Raw genomic sequence first — 25,839 nt, forward strand, 5'->3', positions numbered from 1 at the left:
TTAACCCAAATCTCACTCTAATCCCACTAGCCCCCCACCCACCACACCCTAGGTCAGCGCAACCCCACTGGTTCTTTAAACAACACGAAGAGAGAGACACAAGACAACCCGAACGGGTTGGCAGGGAATCACCCCACATAATAGATAAGCAAGATGGCTAACCTAAAAGCAATTACATTAAATGTGAGGGGGCTGGGAAACCCCATCAAAAGAAAACACATCACCTCATACATAAACACCATGAAACCACACATCACCTTCCTACAAGAAATACACAACCCACCCAAAGGCAGCAAACTCCTGAGCAACCCCCGCTTCAATCAGCAGTGGGTCGCACAAGGCTCAGGGAAAGCTCGTGGTGTAGCCATAATACTCAGTAGAGACCTGAACTTCACTGCCACAACAGTCCTCAAGGACAAAAAAGGCAGATTCATTTTCGCTAAAGGGACACTAGATGGCAAAATCAAACTGACAATCGGCTCCATATATGCCCCAAACACGAAACAATTAGAATTCTTCCAGAAGACACTAAACAAATTCTTCTCCTTCTCTGAAGGGGAAGCAATCCTAGGAGGGGACCTCAATCTAGATATGAAAGGTTTATCCCTGAAAGATATCCACCCCACAACCCCATGGGCAACCTTCCTCCGAAGGAAACCCCCAACAACTAGGAACTCTTACAAGTTACTAAAAATGCTAAAAAACAGGGGTCTCTACGACATTTGGGGTGAGCAAAACCCGGGAGACATCAGCCATACATTCCAATCGGGACGCCATGATACAGTGTCCAGACTGGACAGCATTCTACTCACACAGGGTCTGATCCCCTCAGTAGAATCAACAAACATAGGTAACATTAAAATCACAGATCACGCCCCAGTAGAAGTCATCGTTAAAATAGGAGAAGGAACACAAACCACCCCATCATGGTCCTTCAGTCCCATCCTAATTACAGCCAAACAAATTAGAGAGTCTCACAAAAACTGTCCAAAACTACTTCAAGGAAAACGATGTAAACAATATAACAACCCCCCTCCTATGGGACGCAATGAAAGCGGTCACCAGAGGAGCTTGCATAAAAGAGAAAACATTCCTTAAAAAACAAACCTCCTCAAAAATTAGCAAAATAGAACAAGACATCACAGTCCTCTCGTCACGCTACAAACAAACAGGATCTAAAAAACTCCTCAAACTTATAGAACAAAAAAGGAGAGAACTAGACTCCCTAGAAATTAACAAAACAATGATCAACATTCTATACTCTAAACAACGTTTCTACGAATATGGAGGGAAAAACTCCAGATTACTAGCAAATAGATGTAGGAAAAAAGCACTCAAAACAAGAATACACTGCATCACCAAAAAAGACGGCAACATAACATTATCCCCCGAAGAAATAGCCTCAGAATTTGCAGAATTCTACTCCAACCTATACACCTCCCATAACCCACCAGAGAAGGAAATCAGAACATTTCTAGCAGGACTGACCATGCCTACTCTAACTGATGAGGAACAGGAATTCATGGACAGCCCTATCACCCCAGAGGAAATAGATGCGGTCCTCAAAAACCTGAAACCACACAAAGCCCCAGGCCCAGATGGCTTCACAGCAGAATTCTATAGGAAATTCAAAGAACCCTTGATGCCCTACATGACCCGCCTGTTCAACGATATCATAAAAGGGGGCCCCATCCCCAAAACCTGGACCCATTCCAAAATAGTCTCCATCCCAAAACCACTCAGTAGAATCATACCGCCCAATCTCATTAATAAACCAAGACTACAAGATATTCACATCAATCTTGGCCAACCGCCTAAAAACCTTCCTACACAAATTAATAGCCCCAGACCAGACTGGCTTTGTCCCTGGCCGCAATATAACAGACCCCATCAGGAAACTACTGAACCTGATCGAACACAGCAAGGCAACCAAACTCCCATTGACAATTATGTCCCTAGACATCCTCAAAGCCTTTGACTGCTTGGAGTGGAAATACATATTAGCAGTACTTTTTTTTTTTTCCTGACGTAAATTTTTATTAAGCGTTTCAAAATAGGGAATGAAAAAGAAAAAAACAGAAAAAGAGAACAGAAAAATATACACGAATAACAATACATCAAATAGATATTTTTACATCACTTCTTTCACATAGTTGTTTCTTTCAAGACTTCCTTCAGCTAAATCGCAAGTCATTCGTAGCCAAAATTAATGTCCGCGTTTCTTCGTTTATATTGTCGTTATGTCTACTCTTACTCTCTATTTTCTTTGCACAATAACCTCTAGTCTGTTACAGTACGTCTTTAAATCCCTTGAGCGTTATTTTTCCATCACAAACGTATTCCAAGTAGTCTACATATTTCCCCCAGTCGCTGGTAAATATCTGGTCCTTTAAATATCTAATTCTCCCCGTTAACTTATCAAGCTCAGCATATTCCGATAATTTACCTCTCCACTCCTCCACCGTCGGGATTTCTTGTTGTTTCCACCTTTGCGCTATTACAACCCTTGCTGCCGTAACCGCATAATATACCAGTCTACGATCTTCCTTTTTTATATCTTGTCTTAATATCCCTAATAGGAAAATCTCGGGTTTCTTTATGAACGTGTATTTTAATATCTTTTTTAATTCGATGTAAACCTTCTCCCAAAACTGTTTTACCCTTCCGCACTCCCACCACATGTGGTAGAAGGAGCCCTCTACCTTTTTACACCTCCAACACTTATTGTCCACCTTGTACATTTTGGCAAGTTTCATAGGTGTCAAATGCCACCTATAAAACATCTTCATAACATTTTCTCTTATCACAGTACACGCCGTAAAGTTTATCCCATCTTTCCATAATTTTTCCCAATCCTCAAATTGAATACTGTGACCTATATCTTTAGCCCAGCGAATCATTACAGATTTAACTTCTTCGTCAGCCAAGTTCCAATCAAGCAGCATTCTATATAACTTAGATATATTTTTCTCTTTGTTGTTAATTATCTCCGTCTGGTATTTAGAGTCTTTGTCTGCATAACCTCTTTCTTTGAAGTCCTTGCTGAACATCTGATTCACTTGTTGGTGGTGAAGCCAATCGTAAACATGTTCTTTTATCTGCTCATAGGGTTTAGTTCTCCATTTCCCTTCCACTTTAGTTACTAACTGATTATATGATGCCCAGTTCTTTCTCATGTTAGTAGTTTTTATACTTATAATTTCAAGAGGTGACAGCCAGTGTGGTGTCTTCGGCTCTAGCAAGTTCTTATACCTTTCCCATGCCTCGATTATCGGCCCTCTAAAGATATGGTTACCAAACCCCTTATGTGCCTTCATTTTGTTCTTCCATAAGTAGGCATGCCAGCCAAAGCAGTTGTCGAAGCCCTCCAGATCTAGTAGCTCCGTATTTTCTAGCTTGACCCAGTCCTTTAACCAGCTTAGGCATACAGCCTCATAATATAGTTTTAGGTCTGGCAGGGCGAAGCCCCCCCTTTCCTTTACATCTGTTAAGAGTTTAAATTGTATTCTGGGTCTTCTGCCCTGCCATATAAACCTCGAAATTACCCTCTGCCATTCCTTAAAAATCCTATTCCCTTTTATTATAGGAATAGTCTGAAACAAAAACATTAATCTTGCTAGCACATTCATCTTGATTATGTTGATCCTTCCCCACATTGACAGTTTTAGTCGTCCCCATTTTTCCAAATCCTTCTTTATTCCCCTCCACATCGGCTCATAGTTGTTTTTAAAGAGATCTATATTTCTAGGTGTTAGCCAGATGCCGAGGTATTTAACTTTTTTGACCATCTCTATCTGTGATTGCTGTTGGATTGTTTCTATTGTCTTCGGATCTATATTTTTACATATCATTTTTGTTTTTGTCTTATTTAGTTTAAACCCGGCCACTTCTCCAAATAATTCTGCTTCCTTCAATATCTCTCCCACAGAGGTTTCTGGGTCTTCTGTCATTACTACCAAATCGTCGGCGAAGGCCTTGGTCTTATACACATTCCGTCCTAGCTTTACTCCTCTAATATTCTCATTTTGTCTTATGGCGTTTAAAAGGACTTCTAACACTGTTATAAATAGTAACGGGGAGAGCGGGCATCCTTGTCTTGTTCCCTTCCTTATCTTTATTTCCTCCGTTACCATATTATTTACGATCAGTTTGGCCCTCTGTTCTGTGTATATTGCCCTTACCCCATTAAGGAAGTCTTTGCCTACATTCATGTGTTCCAGGTTTCTCAACATAAAATTCCATAGCACATTATCAAATGCCTTTTCGGCGTCAATGAACATCATTATAACTTGTTTATCAATCCTTACAGACAGGAATTCTAACATATCAATGATATTTCTTGTGTTGTCTCTCATCTGCCGGCCAGGTAAGAAGCCTGCCTGATCTGTGTGTATGATATCTGCTAATACATTCTTTAACCTTCTTGCCAGAATTCCTGCAAATATCTTATAGTCTACATTCAGCAGTGAGATTGGTCTATAATTTTTGACTTGGGTCAGGTCTGCGTCCTGTTTGGGGATAAACGTGATGTATGCCTCCTTCCAAGTTTCTGGAATTTCTCCTTTCTTTAAGATGTTGTTCATAGTGTTTTTCAAGGGTCTTACTAGAATAGGTTTCAGTTCTTTATAATAGCTGGCAGTAAATCCATCGGGGCCTGGTGCTTTGCCCCTCTTGAGATCTCTAATTACCTCCTCGATTTCCTCGTTTTCAATTGCTATGTTTAATCTTTGTCTCCCTTCCTCCGGGATTTTTTGTCCCCCTTTATCTTTCATGTATCTTTCTATTTTCCTTAAACCTACCTTTTCCTGGTCCTTATACAGGTTTCTATAATAATTAAGAAACTCCCTTCTAATTCCTTTGGGGTCAGTTCTCTCCTCCCCCTCTATTATTATTTTGTTAATCGTCCCCTGTTCTTTCCTTTTTTTCGTTTGCCAGGCAAGCCATTTGCCTGGCTTGTTCGCAAAGTCAAAGTTTCTTTGCCTAAGTCTTTTAATATTCCACTCTACTTCCTTGTTTATCATTGTAGCAAACTGGGTTTGTAGGATTTTTATTTTTTCTTTTGTTTTCAGACAATTGGGGTTTTGGGCTAGCTCTGATTCGTTTGTCATTATCTGTCTTAGAATTTCCTCTTTATTTTTCTCTCTGTTCCTGTTTTTGATTGCGCTTTGTTGAATGAAGTACCCTCTTATTACCGCTTTACTAGCATCCCATACTATATTGTCTTTTGTCCCTTTATCACAATTCTCCTTAAAGTACTCTGACAATTCTTTTTTTGCCTTTTCCACCACCTTCTGATCATCTAACAAGTAATCTTTTAGTCTCCATCTAAATGTTCTTTTCTCTAAGCTTTCTAGTTCCATCTCTACTGGATTATGATCTGATATTACTTTCGGTCTTATCTCTATAGATTTAACTCTTGGACATAATTCCTTTGAGATCCAGATCTGATCCAGTCGTGAGAGTGAGTGGTTAGGTTCCGAATAAAAAGTATATTGTTTCTCAAGAGGGTGTCTAAGACGCCATATATCCACTAAATTGTAGTTCTCCACCATAGAGAAGAAGGATTTTGGTAGTTTCCCTTCTTTACTTCCTCCATCTCTGCGTCTATCCATCTCCAGTGAAATAACCGCATTCATATCCCCCATTATGATTATTTTTTGATCTGCATACTCCATTAGTTTTTCTTCTAATCTTTCGAAAAATTCCGTTTTGCTACCATTCGGGGCGTAGATCCCGACTACCATCATCCTTTCTCCTTGCCAATTGATGTTAACCCCTATCATCCTCCCCTCCTCGTCTTTAAACATTGTTTTGGCTTCTATTTTGCTACTGATATACAATACCATCCCTCTTTTCTTTACCTTATCCAGTGTTTCAAATTCGTTCCCTAGCCGTTTATTAATCAGAACCTTTCTATGCTTTCTGGCCACGTGTGTCTCCTGGAGACAAATAATATCTAGATTTTTCTTTTTCAAACATTGCTCAATTTTATTTCTCTTTTTTTTGTCATTCATCCCATTGATGTTCCAATTCCAAATTTTTAATCCCATAGTGCTTAATTTCTTCTTTTTTAGTCTTTATAATCCTCCTGTTTCTTGTGTATTCCCTAAGTCTCCCTCTTCTTCTTCTACCTCCTCCCCTGATCCACTCCCCTCCTCCTCCTGATCCCCTGTCATTCTTGATTCTCCCGATTGGGCCCTCTCTGCTCTTCCTGTTTCATTTGTGTCTACTTTAAGTTCCTTATATTTCCTGAGGAATTTCCCGGTCTCTTCTTGATTTACCAACTTATGTCTTTTCCCTCTATATATAAATGATATCCCTTCCGGGAATTCCCACCTAAACTCAATCTTGTTCTTCTTCAATGTTTGCGCCAAGGGTTTATAAGAGTCTCTCCGTTTAAGTAGTCTAATTGGGACATCTTTAAAGATAATTATATAATTCCCATCTATGTTTAATCTCTTTTCTCTGTTCCTCTGGAGGATCAAATCTCTCATTTCTTTGTTTTTGAACGTAATCAAACAATCACCTGTGAGCTTCTTTGCTCTAGTTGCATTGACACGCATTCTAAATGCATTTAGTATGCTGTTGGCCATTTCCTCTATAGGTATACCCATCCAATCCGCTAACTCCTTCGTCAATCTTTCTTTTACATTTTCATTCTGTGTCTCCGGAATGGCCCTCAGCCTCAAATTCACCTCCCTCTGCCTTAATTCGTTCATCGCTATGGTATCCTTCATCTCTTCCTGTGTCTTACTTAGCTCCATCACTTCTAGTTTAATTTTTTCCTTATCTCTCTTTATGTCTCTCAACTCTACTTTAGTCTTTTTTAATCCTTCCTCTGCGAGCTGCGTCCTCCTAGATATTTCTTTTATTTGGCCCTTTAATTCGTTCACTGTTTCCTCCATTTTTTTATCCAATTTCCCAATTCTGTTATCCACTTGTTCTAATTTATGCTCTACATTAGCTTGGCTTTGTTTTATTTCCGCAAGCATCTTCAGAATCTCTGACTTAAAGTCTCCCTCCTGTTTGGAGCCTCTCCTCTCTCCTGGAGTTCCCCCGTTCGTTCCTTTCTTCCCCGTGAGTGACATCATGTACCCTTGTATCAGTCTTCCTTTTTACTATTCCTTTCTATCCCCAAATTAGTTTTTCTAGTACCTTCTAATGCTGGTACCTTCCTCTGTTTCTTTGCAATCCCGTCCTCCTTTCCAAAATTCACATTACATTTACATTACATTTACATTTGCATTCACATTAGCATTTACCTTTGTTGTCCCTGGTTACTTCTCAGGAACAATAACCAAAAGTCTTTATAATAGTCAGGGTCTCTTTTAGTCAATATCCCTTATAGCCAATAATCCCTAGTTATCAATGATTCCTGAGTCCAAATGCCCATATCCAATAGTCCACGGGCAGTGTTGTTGGTTTGTAATGTACTTGTGTCCATCTGCGTCGTAACCCCAATTTCGCTTTATCCACACGTTACTTCCCATAAACGAATATTACTTCCCTTCCCCCCATCTATAGGTCCAGTTATTATTGATCCTATAGTCCAGTTGTTTTTAGTCCTGTGATCCTGTAGTTGGGCAGGGTTGGGTATTCGGTAAGGGAGGAGGGATGTTAAACAGTGGGGTATAGAAACAGATACAGATACAAATACAAGTGGGGGGAGGGGGGGAGGAGGGGAGGAGGGGGGAGCAAGGGAGGGGGTAGTCGACTCACACCTACTCCATCTTGTTTCAGAAAGTCGCCGGGACCGCTCGCGTTAGCAGTACTAACTAACATGAAATTTGGCCCCAACTTCCTACAAATCCTCAAACAAATATACTCCCAAGCCTCAACAAAATGCAGTACTAACAATATGGATTCTAATACTATAGCTATCCAAAGAGGCGCGAAACAAGGATGCCCACTGTCTCCCTTCTTATTTATCCTGGCTCTGGAACCCTTAGCAATCCGCATCCAAGCAGCCACAGACATCAAGGGAGTGGAAATAAAAGGCAGAACCTATAAATTAGGGCTCTTTGCAGATGACCTAATGGTCACAACACCAGACCCCATAAGCACAGCAACCTCCCTAATCAGAGAACTCAACACATTTGCAATGGTGTCGGGCCTACAGGTAAATTTTACAAAGTCAGCAGCTATGTGCTTTAACACCCCTCCTCACACCCAAAAAGAACTCACAAAGGTCACCAAAATAAAACTTTGCCACACCAAGTTCAGATACCTAGGGGTACAAATAACCAGAAACCTCAATAAATTGTACCTCCACAACTACAAGCCCCTGTGGCGACAAATTAACAAAGACCTAAAGAGATGGAATAACACGAATTTCACTCTCTCAGACAAAACAGCCATGATCAAAATGATCACACTCCCAAAACTAACCTACCTATTCCAAACCCTCCCAATCTGGATCCCCTCAACCCAACTTCGCAGTTGGCAGAGAAAACTACACTCTTTCATCTTCTCACATAAAAAACCAAGAATAAGCTCCAAATACCTGCACCTCCCCACCTCAGAAGGAGGATGGGGAATCCCCAACATAGAAGCATATTACAATGCCAACCAAATACGCTATATAATCCCATATATACTAGAAGATGAGACAAAACAATGGGTACACCTAGAGAGGGACACAGTTGAAAATACCTGCACCACAGCATACCCACTCCTCCCAAACAAACTAAAGAAAATTCCCACAACACTTAACAGGTACACACAGACCATGCTCAAAGCATGGAAAACACAAATAGGTAAACTATCCCCAAGCCCATCCCCACTAATCCCCCTGGCGCACCACCCATTATTCTACCATGCAGCACAAAACCTCCAGACAAAAACCTGGCGAACCAAAGGCTTATATCGCCTAATAGACTTTTATAAAAATAACAAACCCTTGTCAACACAAGAAATACAAGACAAACTAGAAGACACCCAAATGACCTGGTTAACACAACACCAACTACATGCCCTCTTAAACAACCCAACAGTAAAATCAGCAGCAACTAGGCCCCTGACAACCTTCGAAAACCTCCTCCTAACAACAAAGGGAAACGGTAAAGGGACGGTATCCGCAATATACAAAATACTACTCCAAAATCCCGCAAATCCCCTAGACGCAATCAAAAAACAATGGGAGAATGACATAGGCTATGAGATTAACCCCACTCAATGGACCAGAATGTGGTCTAAACCCCCCTTTAAATCCATATCAACGAAAAGAAAAGAACTCACGCTGAAACTCACCTACAGGTGGTACCTAACACCAAGGAAACTAGCGCTAATACACCCAGGAACCTCACCAAAATGCTGGAGAGGGTGCACCTCCACAGGCACATACCTCCACATGTGGTGGGAGTGTCCCAAAATCCAACTATTCTGGACAACAGCCATACAAGAAATATGTAAAATAACTAAGCAAGTAATAGACATCACCCCAGAATTGGCCCTACTAAACATCTTCCAAGACAACAATGTCCATTTACACCACAAAGAACTCATAACCCACCTGCTCTCAGCAGCCAGAAACATCATAACCAGACACTGGAGAGACCTGTCAGGAGTAAGCATGGACCAATGGTTCCAAATAGTATGGGAAACAGCCCTACTAGAAAAATTAACTAATAAACTGAAACTGACACGGGGACAAACAGAAGAAGACGCCTTCACCCCGGTATGGCTCCCCTTTATCACATACACAGCCCAACAGGACAATGACAATAATCCACCAACAGCATACAAACAATATGGCTAACCTGATCCAAAACACCCACCCACCTCACTCACACACGAAAACAAAGATCACCACAGCCAATCACAAGCAAACAATCACACCCTAAGCCAACCCCAACCTCTCTCACCACCAAAGGAACACAAGTGAACAACACAAGCAACGCTGACACCAAACTCTACATACATTAAACATAATAGAAACACCTCCACCCGACCCCACGCCCATCCATCTTCCCTCCCTCCACCCCCTTTCTTTTTTCTTCTCCCCCTAATGCCTCAACAAATGGAACAGATTTGTAAAAACGTTACATGGAAGAAGAAGAAAAAAAATACGAGGCACTACACTTCTGTAAAACAAGAAAATCCTTAATAAAATTTTTTAAAAAAATAAATAAATACAGTCATTAGTCACAAACAGAGGTTTGTGAGTACTCATCAGTGCAAGCATTTCTGCTGGCCTGATGGAACAACCTGCCCTCTCCTCCCCTTATGTGCTGTTCTGGGAGTTCTGTTGACCCCCAACCCCCAAGAAGAGTGGGGAAAAACCCCACTGGGCAGGGTTTGTTAACCGAATCTGACTATAAATAATCAAACCCCCTAAATAGTAAATCCAACGGCCTCACTCACAGTATTTCTCACATCTGAAAAACAGACGACAGTCGGTGCTGGAACCTGGAAGTAGATCCTGGAAATGGGGAGCACCCTGGAGATTCCTGGTCTGCGAGGAGACCCTTCCAAGAGCCCAAAGAGGAAATCCTCTTCAAGCTCTGTGGAGGGTCTCCTCGTGAGCAGAAGACCTCCCTGCTTAGCAGTTGATGTGTGAGGTAGCGCTGAAGCCACCGCTTTCTCACACGTCAGCTGTGCAAGCTACACTGCACCTCTGGCTTGAGCGGCTTCCTTGACAAGCTCCGCTGACATGCTGGGAAGAGGCTTCCCGACGTGGCTCAATGGAGCAGCAAAGCTGATTCAGGCGACTCCCCACCTTAGACATGTCCCTTCGGCTTCTGCGCAAGAGTCAGAAGGGCAGTCCAGCTCTGTGGACCAGCATAGCCGATGTGTAGGGAAGAAGGGTTTTTTAAAGAAAGGTTTTAAATGAGGAAGGCTGAGACAGGGATTGTACAAGACTCCTAATCAAGGAGAAAAGTTGTCTGGTCTCAGGATATTGTGCAAATTAAGCCTCTAACTTTCACGACAATCCATAGCAGACAACACATGAAAGCACCAGTCCACGTGTGCCTTACCTTTGAACCCCTTTTGCCCTCGTGGTCCTGGGTAACCTTGGTTTCCTGGAGGACCAGGAAACCCTGGAAGACCCTTCACTGCAACAGAAGTATCTGTAGAATGGGATCATTTATTTATTAGATTTTGCAAATGTAACAAGAAGGAAAATAAAGCAACATCATTAGGTCATTTTAACAATAAACATAATCAATTAGTCCTGAATTAAATATGCAGTACGGGTCAATATAAGCAGTCCATATAATAGGTATCCAAACTAGATTGACTATTATAATATGTAGAAAGGTCGGTGAGATCACCAGACCACTGAGTAGTAGATGGTGAGTATTTACTCTCCCAGTCTCAAAGTCTCTTTGCAAACACAGGGCTTTGAGGAATCCACTTTTGTCCATTTGTTAAGTCTCCAAATCATATGAATATAATTTAGAAGTATGTGGGCATCCACAGAAAGAAAAACACACAAAACACTCCCACATAATCATCATTATTATTTATTAATTTATATATCGCCTCAAAGAAGCATTATCAGCATTGCATCACCAGCATCTATCTGAAATGGCCTTCCTTTAAAGGCACTGTGGAGTTCAATATGTCTGGAATATCCATTTTTGTTTATTCAATCTCAATTTTAAATCTCAAGAAAAATTATGGGAGGGGGGAATATTGTCCCCGCATGCATAAGTGACATCGAGTGGGGAGCATCCCACTTTAAGAGGGAGGGCATGTGTGGAGGAGTGAGAGAGGGACACCCAGGACCGCTGCCCAGTCTGTCCTGAGCCTGCTTGCCTGCCTGCCTGCCTGCCTGCCTGCCTGCCTGCGGTGATTTGCCACCCAGGAATTGCTTACAACGAGGCCCTTTACTGTGCAGTTGGCGTTCATCTTTCTGACGGCGAAAATGTTTAGTTGGCCAATATTATCAAAGGCATAAAAGGTTGGTTGCAGGTGTGAGGGTATTGGCGCCGAGCTTTGGGTTTGTGTGGCGTTTAGGCATTGGAATAGCAATGTGTGTGGGAGGGCAGGTGCGACCATCACCTGCCCCTCCCGTGCTCAAGGGTATTCGTGCTCAAGGGTATTCCGTTAAAGAATCCTGGGGTGTGGATCTCGTCCAAAGCCCGGGGAGGGGCTAGGGCCATGCCACAACTCCAGCGGGAACCCAGGGGATGCTTGAGTCGATCCACATCGGCAGGGCTCCCCCTACTGGTGGCTTACCCTTACCAGACTCCCTGCAAGGAGGGAAGGAGTCAGATATAGTCAGTTGATGCCAATGCCACTCACATTCTGTAACCAATAAAGTTGTGGCCTAAATTTTGCCCATTAACATTAACCTAAAATTCTGTGTCCGTATGTCTTTATTCTCATGGGGTGGCTTGGGGCTTTGACATGCAACAGTCCATGCAACCAGTACAAAACAGAAAAGCCTCTGAGAGACAGTGTGCTGTAGTGGTTAAGAGCGGTGCACTCGTAATCTGGTGAACCGGGTTCGTGTCTCCGCTCCTCCGCATGCAGCTGCTGGGTGACCTTGGGCTAGTCACACTTCTCTGAAGTCTCTCAGCCCCACTCACCTCACAGAGTGTTTGTTGTGAGGGAGGAGGGGAAAGGAGATTGTTAGCTGCTTTGAGACTCCTTCGGGTAGTGATAAAGCGGGGTATCAAATCCAAATCCAAACTCCTCTGCTTTAGGATTCATTACCAAGTGGAAAATTTAAAATTCTCACTGGTCTTTCAAATAGTTTCAAAATGCTTAAATAGGAAATTTCCCAGAATATTATTGTCAGCACTATCATGTAACTTTTTAATGTTAATTACTTTTAAAAGTTCTGGGTTCCTACCTGGACTTCCTGGAGGGCCAGGGACACCTGGTGATCCTTGTAATCCAGGATTGCCATCTAATCCTGGAGGACCTGGATAAACAGCTGCGAAACCTGGATCGCCAGTCAGGCCTTTGGGGCCCATTTCTCCAGGCAAACCTCTTCCCACAGAGTTATCTGAAATGAGAAAAGCAGGTAGGTATGCATTATTTTAAGAATGCTCTAGATAAAAAAAATGATATCATATGTCAAGGCTTCAAATGTACTTCAAATACCTGTCAATGTACTTCAAATACCTGTCAACACCCAGACACTAAATCTTTGATCAGAATAGTAATAATAATAGAATAGGTAAACTAGGGTTTTCATTTACTCACAAAGGAAATAGAGAAGCGAAATGACTTGACCAAAGCCAAACTGCAAACAACAACTCAGTAACCCCAAAGTCAGTCCACAGCTCTCTCCAATGCCTCTGGGTTATATTTCTTTACCATGCAACTGCTACACAATCTTTTACAAAGATTAGCACTTAGCACTGTATTAGCACTTCAGAGATAACATAATGTCCATTGGTCCTAGCTATAATTCAGCTGAAGCATTGTCTATTAACTAATAGTAAGTGCCTCTTTTTAAAAAAAAGAAAGTATAGATTGTGAATAATGGTAGAATCATAGTTCTGTAAAGAACCAAAAGTCCAGATCCATTCCTAATGGGTACAGTGAGGTTAATTCCTACAAAAACAGAATGCAAAAGTGTTTTTCATTATTTTTCTAAGTTAATCACTGCCTGAGCTGATATGAAGTCAGGCATGTCCAGCTTCCATTAGGCTGCGATCTATCCAATACAAAAAACTGGCAGTGATTTACCACACTCTCCCATTGTCATTCTTCAATTTAAATATATTATATTTGGCTGGGGAAAACCAGCCAGATGGGCAGGGTATAAATAATAAATTATGATGATGGTGAAAAAAATAACAAATGATTACTCCCACACCAGCCCCCTCCCAGGGCCCTTGGCGCACATGGGAAGCCAACACGCTCCGAAATGTCCAATTCCTCCTTTACCAAACGAAGAGCTGGGGGGGGCCCAGCAGATTACTTTCGAGTAAACACAGCTAGGCTGGAGCTGGAAAGGTGAGGAAAGTTCCACATCCACGCACAACTAGGAAGGAGAGGGCATTTTCTTTCCATGGGAACCAGCGGGTGGGGGGAGGGAGATTAGGGATGTAATTGTCTCTCTCAAACGCTGCCCTTCGCGTGGTTCACTCTGCAGCACTGCAGGCCAGGTGGAGTCCACGCACCTCCCTGCCCTGGGGCTTGGTTTGCAGGGGCTGACTGGGTGCCTCTGCAGCCTGTGCAGAGCCTGTGCGCCTCATCTTTGCCTCCCTGCCCCAGGGCTGCAGCTTGTAGGGGGCAGAGGCAGGCACCTCTCGCCTTTGAGGGCCAGTCACCTGACTGGCCATTGGGGAAAGCCTGCAGCTGGATCCTTGAGATGGCCAGCGCCAGCCTGAGCACTTGCTGCAGCAGCCTGACTATATGTAGCCTCGACTGCCCCTGCGGAGTTGCTCCAGTTGTGGCTAAGCATGTGCTGAGGGCACCTGGCGACCATGAGAGAGGGCGGTGGGCGGAGGCGTGCTGAGGCCTTGATCACGATCAACAAAAATCCATTGCACAATCGATGCGTTGGACATGTCTGCTGTAGATGATTCAAGCTGCATAATTGTTTGCTGCGATTCAGATAAGAGCAACAAATATGAGAATGAGAATGAAATAAAAATAATGTAAATGTGAATGTGAAAAAAAGTGAATTTACTATTCCCAAGTCAATACTGGAGTAAGAAAGTGGCTGTGAATTACCATCTGATGATCCTTGTGGACCAGCACTTCCAGGACTGCCTTGCTCGCCCCGGTCACCCTCGGGCCCAGGAGCACCAGGGAGTCCCCAGTCACCTCTTGCACCTGAAAATATCCCCAAAGTACAGATTGGATTTCAGGCTTAAGGACACAGATATAGAGATTTATCATGTCTCCCAAATGGGCATTTAGCCACTACCCATTTTTGCTTGCATACTACACATTCTCAGAGCACAACACCCTCACAACCATAACCCAGCTGGATCAAGGTCCATGAAGAGGAATTCATTAAGTTTCTGTAGCCCATACTGTAACCTGCTTTCTCCATCTCCCGCCAGTCCCCCAAATCTAATGTCACTGAGTCCTCTCCACACCTTGGGAAATGCTGGTTTCCCCATTGTGGCATGGACTGTGACAAGTGGGGAGGATATGGGTACACAGCTCTGTGCCCACATTGAGTTATTAAACTCACCCGCAATAAGCTCCATTTTCTGGATTTGGACCGTTCAGTTACTTTTCGTCATGGTTTGGCTTAGTATGCCATCCTTGCATATGTAAGAGCCAGGAAAGTTTATTCTGGCCACTGCACTAATAACCCTGGCAAGTACTTCATCCTGCCACACAATATACCCTAATATGGATGTTGCCTTCTTAAACCAAAGCAATGCACATGCCTCCCAAGCAGTGGACATTGAGGAAGGTTAGTTGCCCCAAGAGGAGTCAGCCATGTCACAACTCCCACCCCACTTTACTGCATGAAAATAGTAGGCTGCATCAAACATATTCAGCTGCACTAAAAGAAGGAGTTTTGTGACTGTACTCAATGGCATGGAGTGCCAGCACCCCTTTTTTTCACACCAATTACAACCATTTTGTGCTGGCACCTGTGGAATTTTTATCAAGATACGACTACTATCACCTCATTTTTTAAAAAAATCGGAAGAAGGATTGAAAAGCAATACCTTTTATTAGTTTGGGATATGGTGCATAAGCTGGTGGTCCTTGAGCGCCTTTGTCTCCTGGCTCTCCCTGTGTAAATGCAAATTCAGTTCACTGGTTTTATTTGTGGTTGCATGTAAAATACTTTCCTTATTCTGAACAAATAAAATAAATACAAACATCCTCCCTCATGTCACAGGAATATGTCTAAGATTGCCTCTCATTTCCCACAAATTTCTGTAATTTCTCTTTGTCATCTTTCTGCACATGATCCATGTGAGTTAGAATGTCTGTACCAAAGCAAATTATTGCTAAAATGAATATATTTTAGGAGTGTCATCTCCTCTGGAGTGAGCAACACATTGAAACCTCCTATCTTCATTAAAGATGGATGCTGTATTTCTTTTTTCTTTTCTTTTTATTCTTGTAAAAGGTAAAAATAACATTTACTCACTCGGAATCCTTGTTGAAGAGTAACAAATACAGCAGCTTTTTTCAGGCAGGCTTAAAATGGTAATTCAGTTAAAAAGACATACTTAAGTCTAACATAAAATGGAGTCTGAATTTGGAGCTCAGTCACAGCAGGTGTTTTCACATTGCTGGTAGAGTGGAAGAAGAATGGCAAGGGCAGGAGGTAGGAGGGTGAGGTCTGCGACAGGGGAGAGACTGGGCTGGAACCATCCAGGAAGGCCTCTGCCTGACCCCACAACCCCAAACATTTTTTGAAATGTTAAGATATTCTTATCTTGAAGTTTTCTCATTTGTATTGTTCGTATTTGAATTTGTGGTTTACTTAGAGGCTTTTGGGGGGCAAAATAAATAAAGAGTAATGTAACATAAAAAGTTCCAATTTCATCAAGCTGCGCTGTCTTGGGCACCACTTGCTCCACCCTGGGATGGACTCGGCTGGTAAGGAAAGCAGTCGGCACCAGGGTACAAACGTATCTTCCACAGCACACAGGGCAGTTCATGGATCTCTCACAGGCATAGTTCATATATAAAACTTAAACCATGCTTTTTTCAATCACTGTTTATTAAACCATGATTTAGCGTTATTTGTGAACCTAGCCCAGCATCTTAACTATGCTTTATTAACTATGGTTAAGAGTTGCTTTCAAGTTAATGTTTGCAGTTGGTTTGGACATTTACCACTGGATTATGTGTGACCCTGAACCTTCTCCTTAAGCAGCTGTCAATACCCAGAAGCTACAGAGAGAAGAGCAGCAAAACATTCAGCTACATTCCAGGCTCAGCAGCTCTCACTGGTGCTTTTAACAATTCTGTTTAAGTGATTGTCGGCCAGATGCCTGAGCTTTAACTAACACTTATTAAATACAGCTAACATTGACTGTATGAACCAACCCACTGACATCCCTCCAGCTTGTTCTTGGCAGGTCTCTCCTTTCATGGACACTCAGGCCAACCCCCTCCATTGCAGTAGACATGTGGGCTGCATCTTCCTTCCTGCCTGGAATGTCCAGGTTTGGTTTCATTTGCCATACTGGGATTGTCTGGTTTACCCAAGCCCCACTCTTCCATCTGCGCTTGGGTGCTATGCAGTTGTTGTACCTCTTGCCTGGGTCCCATGACTGGCCAGGCTCTCTTGTGCTTTCCTATGGGGTCCGGAGTATAGTGAAGGAATGAAGGAGTGCACAGGTGATCCCCTACAAGGTGTTTCTCACCTTCACCAGGCCACAACACTTGGGATTATTGACCAATGAAGCACAGAATTTGAAAAGAGCCCTTCTATACAACTTGCTCTATCCCTGGAATTAATATTGTGCAAGCAACATATTAGAATAACAAGCTACCTTAGTTCCTTTTTGACCAGGTATGCCAGGGAAGCCATCAGGTCCTGGGAAACCCTGAAATACAGTTCAAAACAATTGAAAGTACTTTCATGATTTTATCAAAACTCCATAGAAAATCTTTCATGCTTCCCCTCTCACCTAAATTCACTCTCTAAACTCTCTCCCCCCCCCCATTTGTTAGTTGCTGCTGTCACCTTTTTAAGATAAACTTTCTGGATATTGCACTGCAGCAGAGGAAGAGGTGGGAACTAAGACCATTTTGTTGGCTCTGCTAAAGGAGCAGCTCCACAGGGCGCTTGAACTGTTTTCATCCACACAGCCTCATATAACCAACATGCAAAAGTCTAATGAATGCATGAAGAGGTTAATACCATACAGTAAGCTGTCCTGCCAGGCTTAGCTAAGTCCACTTCCCCTCACCTTGGGAGGGTACAAGTGGAGAGGGGAAGGAGATGGAATGGGAATTTCCCCTCCAGCTAGTTCCTTATTTCAAGATCCAAGCCACAATCTGATTTCAGGGCTACAAACTTACCACATCCCCTTCTGTTCCAGTGAGACCGTTGATTCCTGGCAAACCCTATGAAATCATAGTTGGTTATTTGTTTGTTTGTTTGTTTGTTTGTTTGTTTCCCTGTCCTTCCTCCCACAGGAGCCCAGGGTAGTAAAGGTAAAGGGACCCCTGACCATTAGGTCCAGTCGTGGCCGACTCTGGGGTTGCAGCACTCATCTTGCTTTATTGGCTGAGGGAGCCGGCGTACAGCTTCCGGGTCATGTGGCCAGCATGACTAAGCCGCTTCTGGCGAACCAGAGCAGCACACAGAAATGTTGTTTACCTTCCCACCGGAGCGGTACCTATTTATCTACTTGCACTTTGAGGTGCTTTCGAACTGCTAGGTTGGCAGGAGCTGAGACCGAGCAACGGGAGCTCACCCCGTCGCGGGGATTCGAACCGCCGACCTTCTGATTGGCAAGTCCTAGGCTCTGTGGTTTAACCCACAGCACCACCCGCATCCCCAGGGTAGTAACTATCAAAATGTTAAAGCAAAACAATCTAAAACAAAACCATATAAAACCATTTAAAAATAAGTTAGAACTAAAAAACATATACAAACAAATACATGTCCTCATAGTTACTAATTTCACATTTGTTGTGTAATTACCAGTCATCAAATGCCCTGGTGAACAGGAATGTTTTTTCTATTTCCCCTGAAAGTCAATAGTGAGGAAGCCACCTTGTAGAGTTAGAAAGAACCACAAGAGCCATCTAGTCCAACCCTCTGCAATCCAGGGTACTAACGGGGGGCTTTAACAACAACAACAACAACAACAACAACAACAACAACAACAACAATTAATTTCTACCCCATTATTTGAACTCGCAAGCCTTAGACTAAGGGTCTCATGCTATCCCACCACGGGGGGAATTCGTTTCTGATGCCAAAGATGGTAAAAACCCAGAACCAACAGTATCACCCAAAATAAAATTTGACCGGATGCATTTTCTAAATCCACACCACCCAAAATGTAACATTTAATTGTGACAGTCTCTGATGATCTGGTAGAATGACAGGGAAAATATCATATTGAGAATGGCAAACAATTTGCTCCTTATTTTGACCAGATACTTACTCTTTGTCCTGTAAAGCCTGTTATTCCTTCCTCTCCCTTTTCTGCTGAAAGTGCATGATGACCCTAACAAACAAAGAAAGAAAGAACTATTTGCTCTGATTTAACATCACAATTATATTTAGCACGATAATAAAATTGTACGCATTGCTCCTTCTGGCAACTCCTGCAGCCAAAGGCTGAGAGATGGGACCTGTTGTCTGAGCTGCCCAGGACCTTCAGACATACAGGCCAGGCTTGTACTACGAATGCAGTGGTTTGACTTCACCCCAAAAGTCATACTCCATTGTCTCTCAAGACAGATGAATGCCAACAATCAAATTGCATGGAGAGGATCTTGACAATAGCAGAGAGCATTTCCATGAACAGGTATGGGCCAAACATACTCTCCAAAGCGTATGTTTGTCCTGTTCATATTTAAAGCACAGGCCTCCCTTTTACAACAAAAAAGAGTGTGAGAGGGAAGCCTCCCCAGTGAGCTTTGCTGTCTGCTGCTGCTTTAAAGCAGTTTTCTCCAGTCCTGCTTATATTACAACTGAGCCAAGCAGGAAGAACTTTGCATAGAGATAGGAAGTTGTGATGGGTGATAAAGCGCCTCAAAATTCCAGCAGAGGGCTGAAGCCTCTCTCGGATTGGCTGCCAGAGGGGAGGGGCGGAGCAGCACTTTCGGAGGGAAAATAACAGGCGCTGTTTCTGAGGAAGAAGTTGGACAGGGCTTGGTTGGGATGGGAGAAAGGGATGAGGAGAGGATTTGACTGAGCGGCACATCCGCTCGGAGGAGACTCTCTCTAGCCAGAGGAAGGAGCCTCGCAGTCTGGCTAGGAAGAGCGGGTGGAGGGTCTGGGGAAAGTCTTCTGACAGGAACTAACTGGAGGGCTGAGTCTGAGCCAGGAGAGGGAGAAGAAGATGGGGGAAGACAGACGAAAGCGGGGTCTCCTTCCAGGCGGGAGGGGAGAGATCTTCTAGGCCAGAGCTTTCCAGACTTTTCATCTTGATGACCCACTTGTCAGAGATGCCTCGTTCCGATTTACTAGCAAACGGGAGGCTAAACAAAGCCCTTTCTAGCCCCGGAAGGAGCGCAGGGAGCATTGCTCTCTTCTTGGCAAAGAAGACCCCTAAGCCAGGAACAAGGGGGAGGGGACCCCCTGGGTCTGTTGTACTATTTGAAAATAGCTCAGTAGTGGGATGGCTAAGAGGGAAAGTGCTCCTTTGCTCAGGAACCAAATTAATAAACTGTGTTTAAAGGAATGACCTTAAGCATCTGCCTGAACTAACCATAAAGACCTAAAAAGCAGTAACAGAAACTGAAGTGTAACAACAGATTATGAGTAAATTTAAGGGAATTTAAGAGTAGCTGTGCCTGTAGTGTTGTGTTTAAGCCTGTGACATCTTTATACTTAGTTTAAGTAATAAATTAACTTCTACCTGAAAGAACACGTCTCCTGACTCAAATTTGTTTCACAAACTTTTTGTAAATAAAACTTTTCTTGTTTGATCAACTCCTGCCTAAGACTTGAAATTACTAGGTTTTCCTCACACAAGACCTGTGGTAAATTGTAGACTTTCAATTAATTGGCATACTGTGAGATGGGTCTGCTATATTTAATTGGGGGCAGTTAGAGGGGTGAATCTGCTACATATTAATTGGGAGTTAGCGGTGGGATCCGCTACAGAAGTGCATCAAGATAGTGAGGATCCCACATGCTTTCCCTTTCCCTTTATGAAATAGATCCTCCTCTACTTTAATAATTTTTAACAGTGAAATAGCTCCATAAACAATGGAGGAAACCGCAATTAAAATCTCCTCATGTAGGAACAGAAACTAATGCTGTGGCAAACAAAATGAACTAATGAAGGGGCAACTAAGAGGCTATTAATCACAAACCACTAATGTATATCCAACAAGTAATAAAATTAGTTGAATGAAAGAACAGAACATATTTAATAACAGACACCAGAGCCCTTAAAAGTCTCAATCATGTTTCGCCTGGTGCTGTAATTGCATTTCATTATAAAAATGGCTGCAACTCAGGTCTGAACATGCATGGGAGAACAATGAAGGCAATACTGGACTGCAACAGGTTGACAATTTCATTGGAAGAGAAAGGTGGATCAGGTGGAGGCCTCATCCATTCCCGCCTGAACTTTTTATGTCCCACAAAGACCCCACTGATTTTGGAGGTGTCAGCAAAAGGTTAAAACCAACATCATTTCAGTAACCGCAGTGGTGGAATGCACAGAGCCCACTTTGCTAATCTGGGTGCCATCTGCCCTCTCCTAATCACATAAATCCTTTGATAAAACTCAGAGCTGGCCCAAGATGCTTTGGCACTTGAGGAAAGCCACAAAATGGTGCTGCCACCCCCACCAACAAAAAAGGGGTGAGTTAAGATCCACATCAGGAACAAGTGGGCAATAAAGATCTACATCAGAAACAAGAGGGGAATAAAATCAACCTTATTCGACAGCTGAAGTGGGAATCAAAGGTGATTGTTTTGGGGGGGAGACGAGGCCCCCTCTTAATCACACTGGATGTATGCAGACCCCAGGAGACCCCAGAGGGCAGCCCCTCCTATTTGCCATGAGGCTACTGTAGAGGTGGCACGGGGGGGCACTGAGGCAGTGGCAGAGCCAGCCTCCAAGGATTGCACCACAGTCATTGCTACTACTGTGGCGGCTGCAGCGGGTGATGCCCCTGTGGATCCAGCAGCCTCACTTTCCTTATGGGTGGACTGGCTCTGTCCCAGATCAACTGATCTGCATAAATCAGGAGATGAGGGGGGCTGTGTGCATGTGACAGTGTGCCTGAGTTTACCTGAGAGGATGAGGGGGCCACCTCCTATTGGGATACATTATACAAAGGAAAGGGAAAGCTGAGTGTAGTCGGACATGCACTCTGACTTTAAGAAATGTGATTGCAGGGAGAAGGCAGGCAGGTAGGCCAAAGCTCAGAAGGAGCTCAGGCTTGCAAGAGAGGTTAAAAATAATTTCTAAAGGTTTATTCGGATATATTCAAAGCGGGAGGAAGAACAAAGAAGTAATAGTTCATCCATGTGGAGAAGATGGAGAAATGCTACTGGGTGGCAGAGAGAAGCCAGAACTGCTTGACACCGACTTTGTTCCTGTCTTCTCCCAAAATAAAAACAGTGTACAACCTGGTGATCATAACCAATCCATTTCAAAAGGGAGAAACAAAATGGATGAATCAAAGTAGGGCGTATGGTGCCTTTGCTCTTTCCCATTGACATACTACTGATTATATTGAACACAGGAGTATAATTCTGCTGCATTTCTTTCTGTGTACTTACCGGAATTCCAGCTTCTCCCCTAATTCCTTTTATTCCTTTCTCACCCTAACAATATATAAAAAAGAACAGTTAATGCTTGAGCAAGACATTTGTATTATTCAAAAATCAAATTTAGAGTTCTGTCCTAGGCTAAATTTACACTGGATAGAATATTTGGATGCAAGTAACCTGTGACAGTGCATCTTTAATACACTGACAGTGTGTTCCCAGTGCTGGTATAATGTCAGTATGCAATGCCACCAGCAGAGGAGCCAAAATGGATCAGTACTAGGAACAGACAGTACCCAGTTTGAATCCTTGCATGCAGAGCCAAACACTGGCATTACATTACATGAGGAGAGAAGGTATTATAAAATAAAAGAATCTTGCTGAACCTAATGGAAAGCAAAACATTGCCTCTGTCTCTTCCTACTCCACCCACGGTGCAACAAAGGAGCATAGGACTCAAATGAATTCTGTACCCAAACACACCCACAACTGCATGTAAATCCTGGTCAAAATTCATCACTCAGATGCGAAGGCACAAAACTCTCTCTCTGGCTGCATGTCATGCAGATTTAGAGCAGACATGTGGAATCTGCTTTGTTTTTTACCAGAACCCTGAGATCTACCAGGAATCAGAGCCAGGAATTCTGAGTCCACTAATTTGCTGAGTTTAAGAACTGAATGTTACTTGCAGTCCTTCCAGAAAAGAAATCCATCCCTTGTTATCACCTCACACCCCAGCCAGCTTTTTTTCATTTCCGCAGTATAACATGGGGAGGTGGAGAATCATTGTGTTGTTGACTGATAAAAAACCTTTATTGTCTACTTCGAATTGCTTGGAGATGTACTGTCAGATCCTAATCCAGTGGTGGCGAACCTATGGCATGTGTGCCAGAGAGGGCACTCAGAGCCCTCTCTGTGGGCACGTGCACTGTTGTCCCAGCAGGGCCGTAGCTTCCGTGCGAGGGGGGGGGGAGAGGAGGGCTCGTGTGCACTGTCCAAAGCCTGCAGCAACAGGGCCTGGAGAGCATCAAGGGGCTGAGCAGGCATTGACTTTTAATGCGCCAGGGCCTCCTACTAGTCTGTTTTTCCTACTCGGGAAAAGCCTCCTTAAGTTCAGCAGGACTTAACTCCCAGGTCAGTAAGCGTATAAAGATGGCAACCTAAGAAGGGGCTGCTGAGTTTACATGTTCACTGGGCTTTCCCGCAGAAGCCAACAGAGAAATTCATTCCGTGGAGGCTGTGATCAAACGGCAGCCGAAGAAATAGCAAAATATAATAATAATAATATATTTATGCCCTGCCCATCCGGTTGGGTTTATTTATTTATTTATATTTATTTATTTGTATGTGCACACGCAGACAATCATTATTATCTCATATTAAAAATTGGGAGAGGGTGGCTCTTAGTGCAGTCTTCCAGTGTACACTAGGGGCCAAAATTGTGGAACCTCTTGGAAAACCTCTTAGAACCTCTGTGTATCTGAAGAAGTGTGCATGCACACGAAAGCTCATACCAAGAACTAACTTAGTTGGTCTTTAAGGTGCTACTGGAAGAAAAAAAAATTTTGTTTTGACTCTTGGAAAAAATGTTTGATGGCTCATAATACCATTTTGATTTGGAGTAATACCAGTGCTTTTTTCTGTAGGGATGCAGAGGGATGCATACCCCTAAACATTTTGTGAATTTAAAGGAAGAAGAAATTCACTCTATTTATTTCCCCCGATTTGAGCTGTATTTTCCCCCGGTGATGATTTTCTTGAGTCAAAATGAGAGTACCCCTAAACATTCTTTTTAGAAAAAAGCACTGAGTTATACCATAAAATTATATATCAACGGAAAGTTAATTTAATGAAGAACGCAATGCAATAACTTTTATGAAGGATTATTTATTACAACAGCAGTCATAAAGAAGAAACGTGAAACATACAGAAAAAAATGAGATATACAGGTTAAACTGCCGCGTTGGCAATTGATAAATAAGTGGGTTTTGGGTTGCAGTTTGGGCACTCGGTCTCCTATATTTTGCCCATCCCTGACTTAGGACATGTAAGAAGAACTTACATGCTGAGAACCATGGAAAAAGACCCTATGCATAGTTAAAGGACAAAGCACCCACACAGCTAAAGCAAGGAAAGGGGGAGTCCACGATTCAGTCTGGTTGCAGGGTTGTTTCTTTGTTTTTTGTTTAAAGCACTATACGGTCAGAACACAGATCTTTGGTCAGTCATTTCTTGACATGTATTTTAACTAGCAAAATTTCTGGAGTAAAACCTTGTACCAACATTGGAGAGATCTTGGCTGTACAAGATACAGAATATTTCTGGAATGATTCTGTGATTATTTAATCACAATAGAAAATACAAAGATATTAAATTCTTAAGATTAGGGTTTCATTTAAAAATATGTTTTGGAAGGAAATCTAGCCAGATTATTCTTTTATTTCATTTACAGTATATGAGATATGGCCACAGGATAATATTCACCTGCTATTTTGATGAATAAGAGCACTCAGGAAACATGCTTTGCTAGTTTCTGTACTCTATGAAATGAGTAACTGGAAGTAATTTTCCGTAAGATTTCTTATTACCTTATATTCACTTGAAATTACATCTGTTGAAGTGACAAACTCTCCTGTTGATGGACGCCCAGGTAGACCAGGGGGCCCAATATCACCCTGCAGGAAAGCCACAATAATATAGTCAACAATAAGTAAAATAAAGGTTTAAAAGTGGTAGTACATTTTTTGAACTACACCAGAATAATAATAATAATAATAATAATAATAATAATAATAATAATAATAATATCCCACCCTCCCCAGCCGAAGCCGGGCTCAGAGCGGCTAACAACAGTAAAAATAACATAGTTTATGAATGAACACCATAAAGAGAACAGTCATATGTTATACTGATTTCAAATTTGAAAAGCTGGAGGATCTGCTGCTTTTGGTATATAAATATACAGATTTGGTATATAAATATACCAAAGTGCTAAGGACAACAAATGAATTTTGGCCTCCTCATCTCAGGAAGGATTCCATGTGACAAAACTTGAATTGCGTTATAACTCTTCAAGTACTATAAATGTTACTTTTGTTTGCTTTTCCTGGGGTTTCACTTTCGGTGTGGCTTCGCTTTTAAATCATCAATACAATTTCCTGCTAAAGAAGATCCTTTGAGGTCTAACATATTTCTCCTTTTGATATTGTATTTTATATATATGCACTGCCCTATTATTTTAGGTTCTCCAATGTTCTTTATTGTAGATTGATATTTTGGTTGATGGTGTAGATAAATTTAGCTTAATATATTACATGCTGTTTCTATATTTGTTCGTTTATGCTACAACTCCTATCACCCCTGACCATTGCCCTTGCAGACTGTGGGTGACTGCAGTTCAGAATCCAAAAGCGCCTGAATCTCTTCCCTATGAGCAAGTTAAATGATTTTAGAAAACATGACTATGAGGACATCATGAATAATTATAGAATTATGCATGGTGTGGACAGAGATTGTTCTCCATGTCTCAC

The 25,839-nt window shown here is 42.5% G+C and overlaps 1 protein-coding gene across 1 annotated transcript in view; it reads right to left on the bottom strand.

Moving 5' to 3' along the window:
- Nucleotides 1-25,839, bottom strand: part of COL4A2 (collagen type IV alpha 2 chain) — a 178,708-nt gene that overhangs the window by 63,755 nt on the left and 89,114 nt on the right. The window contains exons 12-20 of the mRNA XM_081905934.1: nucleotides 24,898-24,984; nucleotides 22,322-22,366; nucleotides 19,017-19,079; nucleotides 17,920-17,964; nucleotides 17,388-17,441; nucleotides 15,600-15,666; nucleotides 14,641-14,742; nucleotides 12,803-12,958; nucleotides 10,977-11,069 (exon numbers count right to left, since the gene is read on the bottom strand). Of these exons, the coding sequence (XP_081762060.1) occupies nucleotides 10,977-11,069; nucleotides 12,803-12,958; nucleotides 14,641-14,742; nucleotides 15,600-15,666; nucleotides 17,388-17,441; nucleotides 17,920-17,964; nucleotides 19,017-19,079; nucleotides 22,322-22,366; nucleotides 24,898-24,984 (712 nt within the window). The remainder of the gene's footprint in view (nucleotides 1-10,976; nucleotides 11,070-12,802; nucleotides 12,959-14,640; nucleotides 14,743-15,599; nucleotides 15,667-17,387; nucleotides 17,442-17,919; nucleotides 17,965-19,016; nucleotides 19,080-22,321; nucleotides 22,367-24,897; nucleotides 24,985-25,839) is intronic.

Source organism: Podarcis melisellensis (assembly GCF_964234715.1).
Source record: "Podarcis melisellensis genome assembly, chromosome: 3".
NCBI classification, from domain to species: domain Eukaryota; kingdom Metazoa; phylum Chordata; class Lepidosauria; order Squamata; family Lacertidae; genus Podarcis; species Podarcis melisellensis.